The sequence below is a fragment of the Macrobrachium nipponense genome, chromosome 34 (assembly GCF_015104395.2).
Source record: "Macrobrachium nipponense isolate FS-2020 chromosome 34, ASM1510439v2, whole genome shotgun sequence".
In the NCBI taxonomy this organism is placed as follows: domain Eukaryota; kingdom Metazoa; phylum Arthropoda; class Malacostraca; order Decapoda; family Palaemonidae; genus Macrobrachium; species Macrobrachium nipponense.
The window spans coordinates 30193553-30208552 of NC_061095.1; the positions used below are offsets into that span (position 1 = coordinate 30193553).

General features: G+C 41.2%; 1 protein-coding gene across 1 annotated transcript in view; it reads right to left on the reverse strand.

Annotated features, from left to right (window-relative positions):
* Positions 1–15000, reverse strand: part of LOC135208074 (DNA-binding protein SMUBP-2-like) — a gene marked incomplete in the record, with an annotated part of 738222 nt that overhangs the window by 63287 nt on the left and 659935 nt on the right. Inside the window, 2 exon segments of the mRNA XM_064240222.1 lie at positions 11422–11550; positions 12628–13613. Coding sequence (XP_064096292.1) covers positions 11422–11550; positions 12628–13613 — 1115 coding nt within the window.

Sequence of the window (15000 nt, forward strand, 5' to 3'; positions counted from 1 at the left end):
AATAACATGTGCAGTAGTTACAGTAGTAACTCTATCATTTTATATATTTTTTATCATTCCAGACTCCCAAGTACCTGCCCATCCACTCCACAGCCCAGCCACCCACTCATCTACCATATGCCCCATCCCAGTAAGCAAGCCAACCACTAGAATTTGGTAAGGACATTTTTTTTTTATTAATGTTTATTATTACATATGTAATAACCATGTTATGTATGTAACATACATACTATAATCATATGTATTACATTATCATTCCAGACTGGCATGCACCTGTGACTTACATAAAACCAGACCTACATAGCCTACATGTCTTCATTTTGCTGAAGGTAAGGAATTCTCAGTTGGTGTTTAATGTTTGCATACGTACAATAAATTTTGTACAACCTAAGTGGTTACATACTGTCCTTAATATTAAATCTTCATTCCAGACTGCCCATCATCCTAGCCTGTTATCTGTGATAAAGCACACTGAAGGTAGGTTTGGAATGCATCCTTATCATGAATGCTCTACACCTCCACCTCCATCTCCCACAACCTAGGTAACAGCTTTGAGACTCACTAAAAGTTGGTAAGTTATGTAAGGAATTTCTAAATTAAGTTTTATACTACATGTTATATGTGATATAAACCACTGTATGGTGCATATTACTATGTACTTACTCTGCATAGAGGACTTACTGACAAAATTAATTCTGGGCTCAGCTCGTGTCGGCCTATGAAAGGATCCTTAATATCATTCTTTCTAGGCAAAATTAATCTAAAATTACCTGAGAAAAACAAAATAAGAAAATGTCAGTAAAAACTGACTCGCTCACTCTTTAAAAGAAGTGTCGGTATGAGAATAAGGGGCGAGTGAGAACACTACCACGAGACATTCACCAATTAGACCTTCCAATCAGAATCCCCACAAGAGAGAGCTGATACCAACGGGCGATGCGGCCGTTACTACTACTACTAGGGGACCGCACGGACAGCAGCGCCCCTAGCGGTCATCCTTAATTATTAGCGCCCAAGCGTTCGTACGCATTTTCTTGCTTGTGTACTATTTTCTGGATTTATCTCATCATCCGTTATGGAACGTGCTGCCATCGCAACGGCTAAGTTAAGTGCCTCATAAGTAGTGTTTTACCGTACTTTAGTCTTCCAGGAACCAGTATTTTCCTTCTAATAGGTCATATACGGTTCCCGGTCGACTCGTGCGGCGCCATGCTGCCCCTCGTTAAGAATTCCCGGTCTTCCATACTGGGAACTTCTTATACTTAGGGTGGCTTACTATATCACGTTCATCGTTTTTTACATCGCCTTTTTTAGCTAGGCTTAGCCCTTTTACCATTTCTCTTAGTTTGGTATTTAGGGCTATTCTGTGTTCCAGCCAGCATCCCGGCTCTTGCTCTTCATCGGCTATCGCTGGCTCCGAGTAGGCTTCTGTTCCTCGGAACAGTTTGCCTCCTCCTGGGCTTCTTCTTCTACTAAAGTGTCTTTTCCATCTTTACGATGTAATTTTAGTTCTATTTAGGGTGTTAGGCTAGCCTAGTGCATGTGTCCCATGTATTGGTATACAGTCTGGTTCACGTGGCCCTTTCACGGTGTGTTGCTATCGCGGCTTAGGCCACTTGCAGTCACGTGTTCCTTCGCACCTTACCCTTCCCTTCCCTCCCTCCCAGGTATAGGGAGGGGTCTGGGGGATCCCTTGGTTGCCATGACAAACCTCAGTTGCCTTCCTCTCTCCCTCTCAGGAGGCCAAGGGTTCTCCCCAGCTGGGGTATAGGGCGACCACTCATCGGGTACCGGGTCACCGAGCGGGTAGTTGTTGGACGGGGAAGGGAGTAGGCCACCCCCCCTCTCTCTCTCTCCCGCCGTGTTACGCCGAGAACCCTCCCCCCCCTCCCCAGTTGCTCAGCCACCTTCCCCTCTGTAACGAACGGAGCCTTCCGCCGCAGCCGGGGCACCTTTGGTTATAGATTACTGGCTCCGCCAGCGGGCGGGTGGTCACTACTAGTGGTCTATTGCTTGCCTACTATATCCTTACCTTTCTCCCCCGCTACCGGCAAGGGAGCTTGCTTCTTACCGGCACTCTTCTAGTAGATTTTTTTTTTTTTTTTTTTTTTTTTTTTTTTTTTTTTTTTTTTCGGGAGGGGGGGAAAGGTTTGATAATTATTGTTATTTTTAAGGATATACCCTAGTTTTACGATGATTTCTATAATTATATTTATTTTATATGTATACCATCTCCGCCATTTTCCGTCGTGGTTTCATTTCACCACCACACCTGGTTGGATTCTATTCTTGTCTCCGGCGTAGCCTTGGACAAACCAACCATATTACTACCACACGTATTATGGCGGGGCTCTGGTTTAATCTAACTTTCTCGATCCGGCACCAGCGGAGCAACTGTTAGGCTGTAAGTGTTTCTCCTGATACTTATGTATCTTTCCACTTACAGGCTACCAACTGTCAGGTCCTTGGGTGCAACGCGACGTTGTACGAACCCCTGCGCCCACGATGAGTGCAGTCTCAACGCTCCGTGTGCCACGCCTTACAACGACCATGATCGTCTGGCACCCGGAAGCCTGCGCCATCTGTTACGACCTGGCCAGTCAGCTGGTGGAGGGGGTAAGTCGATTATAGACCTTTTTTATTTATCGTTTTACTAACAACACTTAGTCATAAGCTTGTTAACCCCGCCCCGCCATTAGAAGCTCATTTCGCTTCTCTTTCAGGCTGCCGGTGTGAGGGAAAGTCGCCCTAGCAACCCTGAAAGCGGTGGGTGGGCTGGCTTCGGGAAGAACGCCGACCAAAGCCAGCCTTACATATTGGACAAGAAGCTGGCCGTTCAGATCTTCCCCGGTGGCAAGTCAACAGGGTATGTTGACCCCATACGCAGCCCCTCTCATAGCCTCCATCCAGCAGGAGATGCAGGCATGTCTTTCGGGGTCGTGCCAACGCAAGACGCTCGGTTCCCGGACGTCGCAACCTTGGACCTTAATATTGAGCCTATGGCGGTAGGTGCTGCGGATTTGTTGGTTGAGGTAGGTGTGTCGGGTGCCCAAGGTCTTTCCTTGGGCGCTCCTGGATCTTCTCCTGTCCCCCCTTCTTCTACTGCTTCTTTCCAAGGCTTTTTGGGATCTGAGATACCTACCCGCTCTCCCGCTCTCTCTGTACCCCAAAGGTGAAGGGACAGAGAGAACCGAAGACCCTGGTTAAGACGACTTCTAAAAAGTCGTCGTCGTCTTCTTCAGCTAAGAAGTCTTCGACTTCCTATGCTGACGCGGTGAAGGCTAAGCCGAGCTCTTCATATTCAAAGAGCTCTAGAAGCAAGTCTTCTAAGGAGAAGGCTCGCGCTCCCGCCGAGCCAATGCCTTTCTCCGGCCTCCACCGCATCCACTCCGGCAACGCCGGTTGGAGTAGCGGGACCTAGCACCTTTGATCCACTGCTTTCTCAGCAGAGTGGTGATGCAACAGGTAGGTGAGATGGTTGGCTCACAAGTCTCCGCCCTAGGAACAAAGTTCGAGCAGATGTTCGCACAACTGTCGAGCACTCTGTCTCAGTCGCCAGTCCATCCAAGACTCTCTAACAGAGTTAGAGAGAATGAGGACCGAGTAGCTGGGCTCTCTCAGGCTCCTCTTCCAGTCTCCCCAGTAGCAAGTGCTGGTATTTTCCAGCTTCCACCTTATGAGTCACTACCAGCTTTCTCCATGGAGAACCCATGGAGAGTGGCCGCTTACGCTCCGTTCAAAGATGGTATGATCTCTGTCCCGGAGTGTGGAACTCGAAGGATTGAGGACTTCGAGTTTTATCCTCCGGGATTGACGCAGCCTTTCATTGGTTATGCTAGGCTGACCGTAGCGGCGCTCACTAGGGAGGACAAGATCTCCAGGGAGAACGTTCTCTATAGTAGAGATCACGCTCAACGCGAATGGGTTCACTGCCTTGAGGACTGGAGTGTACCAACACCAAGCTCCAGGCTTTCAAGAGTCCTTTTACTATTTTTGCGACGGAGGAGGAGGCTTCTCTTCCGTTCGCTACAAAAAATAGTAGAAACGACTCTTCAGGCAGTCCTCAAGGATGAGCCCATGCCACAGCTGAGGGAAGCAGAGTCTACTTCTCCGCTCTTCCCCAGCTTTCGGAGAATTGTGGGAGAACTTGCCAGCCACGTTCACGCTGGTAAGCTCAAACCGGACTGTGCTATGGACCAGTTCGGCGAAAAGCTCCCAAGGCTGCCTGATTCCTTGATTCAGGCAGAGTTCGACGCTCGAACTAGGTTTGGCAGGTCCCTCAATTCTCTGATTATCACAGAGATGGCTGCGTCTCTCGTATGGCACGGAACCTTTGTTTAAGATTCTGGCCAAGTCCCAGCTTCAGACGGTTCAGACGGATGCTTTCGACTTCTTCCAAGCTAGGAGGAATTGCCGAAAGCACGTTCTGCAGGAGTGCACTATTAGGCACGAACCTAATAGACTCCTGGCTTCCAGCATGTGGGGAGCGGATCTCTTCCCAGAGTCCGCTGTAAATGAGGTACACCACGAGGCTGCTAGGCTCAACCAGAGCCTTAGAGCTAGGGTGGGGTATCTCATCTAAGAGGAAGCAAGAATCCGCCCCCACTGCTGGTAAGAAACCAAAGAAGTCTGGTTAAAAGGTTCCAGCCTTACCAGAAACACCAGCAACAGCAGCAATTCGTTCAGGCCGTCCCGTTACCCAACAGGGACAACCTTCTACATCCAAGCAAACCAACCGCCCATCCCTCCTGCTGTCTCCTCAGTCACAACCCTCGACCTCCTACGCACTCTCGCCGGCCTTCAACCCTATGTATGAAGGTCAGGCTTACCCTCCCTTTAATAGGCAATCGAGAGGTAGGGCGAGAGGCCACTTTGTTCGCCAGCGTGGCACAGGGAGGGCGGCAAGGAGTAAGCAGTTCAGAGGAGGGCGTGGTGGTCAACCCGCCCATCAACAATGAGGCTCCCCAGGTAGGAGGGGAGGCTGTTCCTCTTCCGTCACAGGTGGTGGGGGTTCAGCAATTGGGCACAGAGCATAGTGTCCAAGGGATTGGGTTGGAGATTGGATCAAAGATCCCCCTCCAATCAAATCATTCCGCCAAGTACCATCAAAGGAATTGACAGATCATGCGGAGGAACTCCTTCAGAAAGGAGCTATGCGAGAGTCAAGCATCTAAAATTTCAAGGTCGCTTATTCAGCGTGCCAAAGAAAGGCTCAACAAAAAGAAGGGTAAAATCTTAGACTTGTCAAGGCTAAAACTCTTTCATTTCGTTGCGACAAGTTCAAAATGCTTACCCTCTCGCAAGTAAGGACCTTACTTCCTCGTGGAGCCGTCACATGCTCCATCGATCTTACAGACGCATACTATCATATCCCTATAGGCCAGACACTTCCGCCCATTCCTAGGATTCAGGCTAGGAAATCAGACATTCTCATTCAAAGTGATGCCCTTCGGTCTGAATGTAGCCCCCAGGGTATTCACGAAAATAGCAGAATAGTTGTGCAGCAATTGAGAGCTCAGGGAATAATGATAGCAGCATACCTCGACGATTGGTTGATCTGGGCACCAACAGTCGAGGAATGTCCTCAAAGCCACCAAAAAGGTAGTTCAATTTCTGGAACATCTGGGGTTCCAGATAAACAAAACGAAATCCAGACTTACTCCGGAAGTCTCGTTTTCAGTGGCTAGGAATCCAATGGGATTTGTCTTCCCACAATCTGTCAATTCCAGTGGCCAAACAGAAAGAGATAGCAAAGTCTGTCAGACATTTTCTCAAATGCAAGCAAACATCAAGGAGAAGCCAGGAAAGAATTCTAGGTTCCCTTCAGTTTGCTTCAGTGACAGATATCCTCCTGAAAGCAAGGCTAAAAGATATAAATCAAAGAGTTTGGCGATCGAGAGCAAACGCCAAATCTCGAGACAAGTTGTCAGTAATTCCACAGATCCTTCGCAATCAACTCCGTCCATGGACAAAAGTAAAGAACTTGGCCAAACGCGGGTACCCCCTTTCAAAATCCCCTTCCAGTGTTAACCATTCACACGGATGCCTACCCTGTCCGGGTGTGGGGGGGATATTCTCAGTTCAAACAGGTTCAGGGGACTTGGTCAGTTCAATTCGCCAGCTCCACATAAACGTTCTGGAAGCAATAGCAGTATTTCTTACCCTGAAGAGACTGCTTCCCCCGAAAAAGTCTCATAAGACTAGTTTTGGACAGTTGCAGTGGTAGTTCATTGCATCAACAGAGGAGGTCCAAATCCAAGCATGTGAACCATGTCATGATAGCCATCTTTGCCTAGCAAACAAACACAAATGGCATCTGTCCGCCACTCACCTGGCGGGGGTAAGAAATGTGATAGCAGACGCCTTGTCCCGGTCAGTCCCTCTGGAAATCAGAATGGTCCCTAGACGACGGGTCATTCCGGTGGATATGCCGGAGAGTCCCAGGTCTCCAAGTAGATCTCTTCGCCTCACAAGCGAACCACAAGCTCCCTTGCTATGTGGCCCCCAACCTGGACCCTCTGGCTTATGCCACGGACGCCCTGTCGTTAGATTGGGATCAGTGGAGAAAAATTTATGCTTTTCCTCCAGTGAATCTTCTCTTGAAGTCTTGAGCAAGTGAGGACTTTCAAGGGAATAGTAGCTCTGATTGCTCCAGACTGGCCCAAGAGCAATTGGTATCCTCTGCTTCTGGAATTGGGTCTCCGACCTCAACGGATTCCCAATCCCAACTGCTCACAATCAGTACAAATGAGGACTGTGTTCGCTTCCTCAGGAATTCTTCAGACCCTAACTTTATGGACTTCATGAAGTTTGCGGCTAATAAAGATGCTAACATTGATCCACAAAACATCCATCTCCTAGAAATCAGATAAGAGAGATTCAACTATTAGACAATATGACTCAGCTGTTAAAAAATTAGCATCCTTCCTGAAAGAATCAAACACTACAACCATGACAGTTAATTTAGCTATATCCTTTTTCAGATCCTTGTTTGAAAAAGGTTTAGCAGCTAGCACTATTACTACTCATAAATCGGCTTTGAAGAAGATCTTTCAGTTAGGTTTCCAGATAGATCTGACTGAATCTTATTTTACGTCTATACCCAAAGCCTGTGCTAGACTTAGACCGTTCTTCCAAAGGCCTACTGCAGTCTCAGGTGGTTCTTAAATGATGTCCTCAAACTAGCATCAGATACCTGACAACTCGTCTTGTACATTCACAATGCTTCTTAGAAAGACATTATTCTTACTAAGCTAGCTTCAGGAGCTAGAATTTCAGAACTGTCGGCTCTATCCAGAGATGGCGGGTCATGTGGAATTCTCCCCCCTCAGGAGAAGTTCTGCTTGCTCCGGATCGTAGTTTTTTGGCTAAAAATGAGGATCCTCTTGCAAGGTGGGCCCCTTGGAAAAGTCATCCCACTTCCGCAAGACCCTTCTCTCTGCCCAGTATCAACTTTAAGAGCCTTTCTATCTCGTACATCCTCAAGATCCTCAGGTTCTCTCTTCATGAGAGAAAAAGGTGGTACTTTATCAGTAAAAGGTATTAGGCAACAAATCCTTTACTTCATTAAACAAGCCAATCCTGATTCATTTCCAAAAGCACATGACATCAGGGGAGTAGCCACCTCAATTAATTACTTTCAACATATGAACTTTGAGGATCTTAAAAAGTATACTGGATGGAAATCTCCGACAGTCTTTAAACGTCATTATCTAAAGTCCTTGGAATCTTTAAAATTTCTGCAGTAGCAGCGGGAAACCATTGTTTTCCCCTGATACTGTATAGTAGTCGTAGATAGATCCAGGTCTCCTCTCTACCTACCTCATCCAACATGCCTCACCCTATCGCCATGCTACTCGGATATTCTAGCCTTAGCCGCTGAGATCATATTAGTGGATTGTCCCTTATTTTTTTGCTAGGGACATCCACACTATGTACTGATAATGTACTTCAGTGTACCTCCCTTATTTTTATGCTAGGGTAGGACACAATGTGTTTGTATATTTTGTAAATAATTATCTAAGTAAATCTATTTTGTTAAATTACACTGCATTTTTGTACTTTACTGTGTTTACTGTAATTTTAAGTACTTTACATTACTAACTTTCTTTTATGTCATTGTTTAAAATAAGTTAGCCTTAAGTACTTAGTTTATATACTGTAATAACTGATTTACTTATATTATATTCCTCATTTTACACTGTTTTTCATTTGTCCTTTTTTCCCATCTTGTCTGTTTCTCTGGTACTCTTTCATAGGCCGACACGAGCTGAGCCCAGAAAAGGGATTTTGACGAAGGAAAAATCTATTTCTGGGTGATTGGCTCGTGTCGCCCTATGAAACCCACCCTGTATTGATTGCCCCCCCCTGCAGGACAAGATGTTCTTAGATTAAGGATGACCGCTAGGGGCGCTGCTGTCCGTGGCGTCCCCTAGTAGTAGTAGTAACGGCCGCATCACCCGTTGGTATCAGCTCTCTCTTGTGGGGATTCTGATTGGAAGGTCTAATTGGTGAATGTCTCGTGGTAGTGTTCTCACTCGCCCCTATTCTCATACCGACACTTCTTTTAAAGAGTGAGCGAGTCAGTTTTACTGACATTTTCTTAATTTTGTTTTTCTCTGGTAATTTTAGATTAATTTTGCCTAGAAAGAATGATATTAAGGATCCTTTCATAGGGCGACATGAGCCAATCACCCAGAAATAGATTTTTCCTTCGTCAAAATCCCTTTTTTTTGTACATTCCAGAGTCCCCTGAATGATGTAGGCTATGGGGCCACATAAGACTTTGTCCATCCAGGGTTACATTGAACAACAACTTTAAACTAAAAGTAAGGAATTAATTAACATACATTAACTCTTTTAGTACTCTTGATATATCTACAGTAATTAACATATTGCATTCACAACTTTCTGTAGTGTATATTTTGTACACTAATTTTGTTACTTTTTCCTTCCAGAACCAACATTTTTCACACAACTCCAGGTTGTTACTAACAAATTACTACAAGTGTCATCAAGGGATAACTACAAGTAGAAGCACCATTTTTGGATGGAAAAAACCCTTCAGGAAAGTATACGTATCAAATGTAACATGTAGTGTAACAAAGTATGAACAGTAAGGTTTTTACATACAGTAGTATTACATACGTACATAACTTTTTTTTACAGGAATTTCCAACCAAGTTTGATTATGTACATACATGTTATAAAACACTGTACGTATGGTTACTGTATGTAACTTACTAAACATACATACATGACTTAACTTTGATACTTTTTTGGTACATTCCAGAAAACCAGGACCCCCTCCATGATGCAGGCTATGGGGCCACATAAAACTTTGTCCAGGGTTACTACATAACATAGCCACGGACAACTGTAACCTATGTACTACTGTACTAAAGGTAAGGAATTATTACATAGTAGTAAAACATACATTAAGTAAGTTTTATACGTACTAAAAAAAAGTGACCAAGATCTCTCACATGGGATAAGTGATCAAGGTCCCTCATGGAATTACATACTGTACACTCCCTGCTGAACAGGGGGTGTAGACCAATCATTTACAACATGCATACGTACCAGTTGATATTAAACCACTGTATGGTGCATATTACTGTATGTAACTTTACTATGCATAGAGTACTTACTGACAAAATCATTTTTTGTAGACATTCCAGACAACCCCCTGCAATGATGTAGGCTATTATGGGGCCACCATAAGACTTTGTTGCATCACCAGGGTTACATAGCACGACAACGTTTAAACGTAAAGTTAAGGAATTAAATTAACATACATTAACTAAGTTTTATACATGTTATATATGTGATATTAAACCACTGTATGGTGCATATTACTGTATGTAACTTACTATGCATAGAGTACTTACTGACATACTAATTATTTTTTGTACATTCCAGAACCCCCTGAATGATGTAGGCTATGGGGCCACATAAGACTTTGTGCATCCAGGGTTACATAGCACGACAACTTTAAACTAAAAGTAAGGAATTAATTCACATACATTAACTTTTTTACTCTTGATATAACTCAAAGTAAGGAATTATAAACTAAAAGTAAGGAATTAATTAACATACATTAACTCTTTTACTCTTGATTATCTATAATTTACATATTGCATTCAGGACTTTGTGTAGTATTTTGTACTAATTGTGTTATACTTTTACCTTCCAGAGCTACCAGACTGGGATTTTAGTGTACTCCAGGATCTACCAAAGGATTAGTGTACTACTATATACAGTGTAATAGTGCTTAGTGTATAATCTAACCTAAGGATTAAGTATAGTACATTGTGCTTTATAGTGTCACAAGAGTTTAATAAAGAATTATACCTTCAAGAACCATCCTTTGGCATTGAAATAACCACACTACACATCATGCAATACTTGCATGTCACACAGGTAAGGTCTCTCTAACTTTTTCTTAGTTTAAGGCATATTTCCAAGTGTCGTTCCGGCTTACGACGCGCCTCAAGAACGGAACCCCGTCGTAACCCGGGACTGCCTTTATATATGTATATAAATATTATATATAATTATTATAATAAATATTATATATATTATAATTATATATATTATATATATATATATATATAATTTTATAAAGTAATACCTCAATCTTATGTGATTCCAGTCGTGTGAATTCACAATAGCACGAACTTTTCATTGGAACCTCTAACTAATCATCATACGTGAGTATTTCACAGACAAATGAATGCAAAAGCAAGTGTTAAATTTTTTTATGTAATTTATGTTTTCAAGCTTTGGTGTGTAAATTAAATAACATTAAATAATAAAAATAATAATTATCTCTCTCTTTTACTGAGATGAGAGAATTTTTATGGTACATGTAGTGTTTACAGGCAGTCCCCGGCTTACGACAGGTTCGGGTTACAACACCGAGTTTACACCGGTTTTTCTGATATATTCATTAAAAAAAAATCCAGGCTGGATTATGCCGCTTTTTCCAACTTTACGGTGCTTACACTTACGACGTTTAGCTTATAACAATGAACAGATGAATGAAGGTAGCCTACTGCACAAGTCTCATGCAACATAAAAGAGTCCACTCTAACTCATCTACAGGCTTCAAGTTAGCAGGAAATCTGCATATTTTACTTAATCTTTTGGTTTTTGGTATGAGTAAAATAAAAGGCTATTTAACTGTACAGATACTATTGACAGTAGTAAACACAGAATGCTTATTGACCTCTATGACCAGTTACATACCAGTAACTTATTTTTATGGATAACTTTCTATTCTATTTATAGGTATAAAAATGCACAGATTTTAAAATTAGCTTTGCATTCGATAATTAAGTCTTTCTATTTCATAAAACACAGGATATGAGCATATCTTAAATGACAGCATTTATATATAAAAAATTATATAATTTCAAATAAAAGTTTTCTCATGGTGCACTTACGTACCTTAGTAAAGTTCTCTAAAATAGTGTCAAAGTCCTCCTTTTCTGCTGACTGAGTAGTTTTATTTTTCTTCTTTGTTTTCTTTTCCGGCTTCTTTGTTTTCTTAAAAAGAAAAGGCAAATTAATGAGCTCAACACAGAAAAAAACTACATACTTTGCAAAAAAAAAAAAAAAAAAAAAAAAAGTCACAGAAATGTATGAAATTTACAAGTTAATTTTCTTTTCTGTTTAAAACTTCCTTATCATTTAGGAAAGGGATATAACATTAGGCAGAGGGCTATTTAAAGATTTTAATTTTCATCAAATTGTTTCAATACTTACCAATTATTCTTTTAGCTATAACTTTACTAACATGGCAAAAGAAAGAATTTCTGTTAAACCTTATCAGGTTGGTAGGCTGTCTGTTTTCTACCTTCTCATTTGGGTTACTGGCTTTCCAGATGTTTTGGAGGAGGGGGGGGGGTTATGAATGGTAAGGCTTGAAACAAGTAATTTTATTATGAAAATTCATATAAGCATTTCAATTAAATTCCCATCATCTTTATGAAAATTTATTTGATCAGGAATCTCCAGAGCTAGTTGGCAGTCCTTCATCAGAGCTAATGGCACTATCATGGTTATGCTAACTAAAGTCACCAGTATGGCAAGAATCTCACTCTAACAGAAAGAGAAACAATATGACTTGACATTCGGTGTTAGGTGAAGCTTGGATATTAATATCAATTACTTTAAACCATTAGTGTTGATCAGCAATCTCTGCACACTGGGACTGTGTCACAGGGGCCATTCATCATATATCCATGAGTCAAGTAAGTGTGACGATTCACAGTGACTAATCAATATAGTAAACAACTGCTATGAATGAAAAATTTCTAACTCCAATATATGAAAACAGATAATCAAGAAAGGGACAGCACTCCCTTTTGTGCATCATGCCAAATTTGGTGGATATGAATAAGACTTTCACTATCAGCTACAGGTCTTACAACCGTGTAAACCTTTAGCAAATGTTACACTGACTTTGTCATCAACACCTTACTAAATACCAATCAATAAAACAGTTTCGTAATGGTCAAGCTAACAATAACCAAAACACTTATAAAGATTAAAAGTACACATAAAATTCATAAGTACATGAACACTTAGCAATTAATATTTATAATTTGCCTGAATACTTACATTTTTAATCTCTTCATCTCTTACAGCCTTCTGCTTCTCACAGTGTACACTGTGAACAGTATAATTCTGAAGTAATATATTTCTTCTGCAAGATCTACATTCCTTTGTTGGCAATTTATTTTCCACATTACTTTCAGTACTAATGGTCACTTCTTGGTATTTTCCATCAATGAAACGTGTCTGAGTTACAACGTTAGACCTGGGTCTAACATTTTCATTATTACTTATCACACCTGCTTTTGGTATAGCACCAGTAAACAATGCTTGCGAGTCACTAGAGTCATCTACTTTTAACGTATTTACTTTGCTCCCATCAATAGAGGAGTTCAGCCTTTCATCATTCTTAGGAACCAAAAGCGGACTATTTTTATTATGTATTATAACATAACGTTTCTTCCCTTCTTGAATACTTTCATGTTTCAGGCCTCTTTCCTCTGCTGCTGCATGAACTATCTGCCTTTCATGTGCGCTAAGACTGTGGGGAAATTTATATGTATTAGCATGTGTACCTACGAAATCATCAATTATTTCCTCATATTCTCTTTTAAGGGAATAAACCTGTTGCTCTTCTTCAATTTCATCTTTGCTGTCCTCACTTGATTCTTTTGTCGAAGGCAATTTTTCACTTTGGTTTTCTCCTTCACCTGCTTTTCTAATTACAATATGTCGTTCTTCGCCTTCCCCTTGGCTTTCATGCTTCAACCCAAAACTTCCAGCAATTTCATGTATCAACCTTCTTTCATAAGAATTCAAGTTGGCAGCAAACGAATGGGTCTGTGAAGGCGAGTCCAAGAACTGTTTGATGATCTTCTCAAACTCAATCTTTCGTTTCCTGTTTTCTTCTTCTGTTGGAGGTGGAGGTTTGGAGGCTTTTTTTTGCTTTACTTTTTTATAATCACTTGTGCTATCTGGCTTGCTCTTTTTCAGGTCCTTATCTCGTATTAGTATCAAACTTTCTGGCATTTCAACATCAACAGTATCAATGTCTGAAATAAGATAAAAAAACAATGCATTTAATGGTATGGTACAATAACAAACACAGGGTTCATGACAAGGTAATAGTAGAGTACATAATATTATGAAATGTGAATTCTGTTTCATAAACAAAAACCTCACTTTATTCATGATTCAAAATGATGATTAACTGACAGATATTCTTGAAAGAACTTGTTAATTTACCACATAGGCTGGAAACTTTTGGCATATCAGGCTTTCTTGTCATGTTCAGTGCTTGACCATGTCACAGCAATTCACTTAAATTATTTCTTTAATCATAAAAATTACTGCAGAAATATTGTCTTTAGCTCAAATACAATGACTGTTTGGTAAAATTCTTGTACAGTAATACCTTAAGATACGAGTATAATTCATTCCTGGACCGAGCTGCTAAGTCAATTTGCTCGTATCTCAATTCAATTTTTTCCACATAAAATAACTGCCAAAAATTTAATCCATTCTGGTCCTCCAAAAACACCCAAACCAATGATAATAACAATGGAAAAAACATGTTTTTAATTGCTATATTGTATAGACATACTGTACACACAAACACACAATGATATAATAAGTGATTACTGTGATATAAAATGAAAAGTTTTTATATTATTTCTTATCTTTGAGACAGACGATAGCAGCTAACGGTGGTGTGTGCGGAGGAGGAAGGAGGGAGGAAGGGAGGGAGAGAGTTGGATGATACCGTATTTAATACTGTTCCTTACATATACAATAACACTTAAAACTTAAAATTGACTGAACTTTGCTTACATTTTTAAAAAACTTTTTATTCCTTTTTATTTTTATTTTTTTTTACTTTTTTTGATTTGTGTTTATTTAATGTTCTTCGCTTGTCTTAGCTCTTTTGCCCCATTTTCACTTGCCGCAGGCCTTTTAAACAAAACCTATCTAAGGAGCTTTGTTTCTGCCTCACTTTCAAAATGTTGCAGAAATGAGTCAGGCAAGTGTCATTAAAAATAGCTGAACCATGACCAGTAGAAAATTTATCAGTGTTTCTTTTCAATGAAATCAGAAACATCCTGCCACTTAGCCAACACTTCCTTAATCTCCCTGGAAGAAATAAATTTCACCGGTTCGACCTCGTCCTCACTACTGATCTCTTGCAATACCTCTGAATGTTGCATTGTCTGTAGCTCGATCAATTCCTCAGTTGTGAGTTCTTCTTGATGCTCCTAGACAAGGTCGTTGACATCTGCCTCATCTAGCTTCAGCGCCAAGGACTTCCCTTGAGACCCAATCTCTTCCAACACAGCGGGCTTGGGCTAAGGCTGTGGATCGAACCTTTCAAAATCCCTTTCAGCTACAGAATCAGGCCACAGTTTCTTCCATGCTGAATTTAAGGTTTTTCGTGTTACACCC